We start from the raw sequence: 1922 nt of genomic DNA, 5'->3' as shown, positions 1-1922 counted from the left end.
CAGCCCTGTCCCCTGCTGCCCCCTGACAAGGGGTGACCCCCATTCCCAGCCCCATGGGGCAGCAGCCCTGTCCCCTGCTGCCCCCTGACAAGGGGCGACCCCCATTCCCAGCCCCATGGGGCAGCAGGCGCCCCCCCATCCCAAGCCCAGCACAGAAGTGTGGGGGGAGCCTAAGGGGGCCGGCTCCCCAGTGAGTCTCTAGCGGGTTGGGTGTCACGGTTACAGGGCCGGGGGGCTCCTGCCTGGGTACAGCAGCTGGCAACTGGCACGGAGCAGGGACGCTGGGGGCAGAGCTGGGGTGTGTGCGAGTGGGTCCCACGCAGGCACCAGGGAGATTCAGGGGCCCCGGCTCCTCCCCGCGTTTATCTGAAAAGCAAAGAGGGTCAGTTACCAGGAGCCCTGGGCCCTGACGTGAGGCTGGCAGGGATCGGGGCCATTCCCCAGCACCCCAGGGAGTCTCTCATTCAAACAGGGGGTGCTGTGTGGGGGAGGGGCTGTGTCTGGCTGGGAGCTCACAGCAAGTGGAGGTCTGCCCAGGTAGGTGATGGGGGGCCCAGGGGCTGTGGCTGGCTGCGGGGGACATAGTGGGTGGGGGAGTCTCCCCGGGGGGTGCTGGATGGACCCAGGGACTGTAGCTGGCTGGGGTGGTACAGCGGGTGGGATCTCCCCAGGGGGTGCTGGGTGGGCCCAGAGGCTGTGGCTGGCTGGGGGGGCACAGGAGCTGGACACTCCCCAGGGGATGTAGGTGGGGGAGGGGCTGTGGCTGCCTGCAGGGGGCAGAGCAGGCAGGGGGAGTCTCCCCAGGGGTTGCTGTCTGGGCCCAGGGGCTGCGGGTGCAGCGTGTCCGCTCCCCGGGCAGCAGCTACTCACAAGGGGCCCCGCGGGTTGCGGGCAGCATTCATCTTCATGCCCTTGATGATGAGGATGGTGCCCACGATGATGCCGATGATGCCCACGGCCAGGCCCAGGGCGCACACCAGGGTCTCTGTGGTCTCGGTGATGGGGGTGGGCACCTGGGCTTCTGCAGAGAGGGGGAGAGGGACAAGGCATGGAATGAGGGGGCTGTTCCCACCCCTCCCTCCCAGAGTGAGGACAGAACCCAGGAGTCCTGCCTCCCAGCCCTGTGCCCAGCAGGGTCCCCGGCGCCCCGGCCTCACCCCAGTGCTTCATGAAGGGCTCGGGCAGCCCCCCGTGCTCCACCCGGCAGTCGTAGAAGTCGCCCTGGCTGGGGAGGAAGGGCAGGTAGGAGAACTTGCGGAAGGAGTTGTCCGGGCGGGGGTAGAAGTCGGTCTCATAGATGCCCCCCGTCACCTCCTGCCCATTCTTAAGCCACGTCACGCTGAGCGCAGGCGGGAAGAACTTGTCCACGAAGCAGATCAGGACGTTGGGCTCGCCCAGCTCCACGGGGCCTTTGGGGAACACGGTCACCTCAGGGGGCTCTGGGGAGACAGGGGTTAGTGGGTCCCATTGCCTGCCCCTGAGCCAGCCAGTCCCTGCCCTGGGGCCGGATCAGAGCCAGCGCCCCCAGAGGGGAGAGACCCCGTGCCCCATTCCCTGCCCCCCTGAGCCAGCCAGTCCCTGCCCTGGGGCCGGATTGGAGCCAGTGCCCCCTAGAGGGGAGAGGCCCCTGCCCCATTCCCTGCCCCCCGAGCCAGCCAGTCCCCAGTGCTCACTCTCCAGCTCAGGGGTCTCTCCCTAGGACTGTGGGGGCATCACCAGGGCCGTCCCAGCTCCCTGCACTGATGGCTTATAGGGCACAAGGGAGAGAATCCCGCAGGGGCAGGGCCTGGCACTGAGCAGGGGCACCGAACAGCCCTCGGCAAAGGAGCTGCCCTGGGCCTGGAGGGTGAGAACTGCCTGAGCCCCCTGCCCTGCAGGGGCTGGGAGGGGAGGGGGAGGGAGCTGAGTGGGTACTCGCACTG

At 68.4% G+C, this 1922-nt stretch overlaps 1 protein-coding gene across 1 annotated transcript; it reads right to left on the bottom strand.

Annotated features, from left to right (window-relative positions):
• Positions 1-6: 6 nt before the first annotated feature.
• LOC116836202 (HLA class II histocompatibility antigen, DR alpha chain-like) lies at positions 7-1713 on the bottom strand. The gene is made up of 4 exons (XM_032799665.2): positions 1703-1713; positions 1158-1498; positions 871-1021; positions 7-366 (listed from the first exon to the last, which is right to left on the bottom strand). The coding sequence occupies exons 1-4, from the start codon at positions 1711-1713 to the stop codon at positions 363-365; spliced, it is 507 nt and encodes a 168-aa protein (XP_032655556.1). The 3' UTR covers positions 7-362.
• Between the last annotated feature and the right edge of the window lie 209 nt (positions 1714-1922).

This window comes from Chelonoidis abingdonii, unplaced genomic scaffold (assembly GCF_003597395.2).
Source record: "Chelonoidis abingdonii isolate Lonesome George unplaced genomic scaffold, CheloAbing_2.0 scaffold1112, whole genome shotgun sequence".
Classification (NCBI taxonomy): Eukaryota; Metazoa; Chordata; order Testudines; family Testudinidae; genus Chelonoidis; species Chelonoidis abingdonii.
This window is presented reverse-complemented; position numbering and strand designations above follow the sequence as displayed.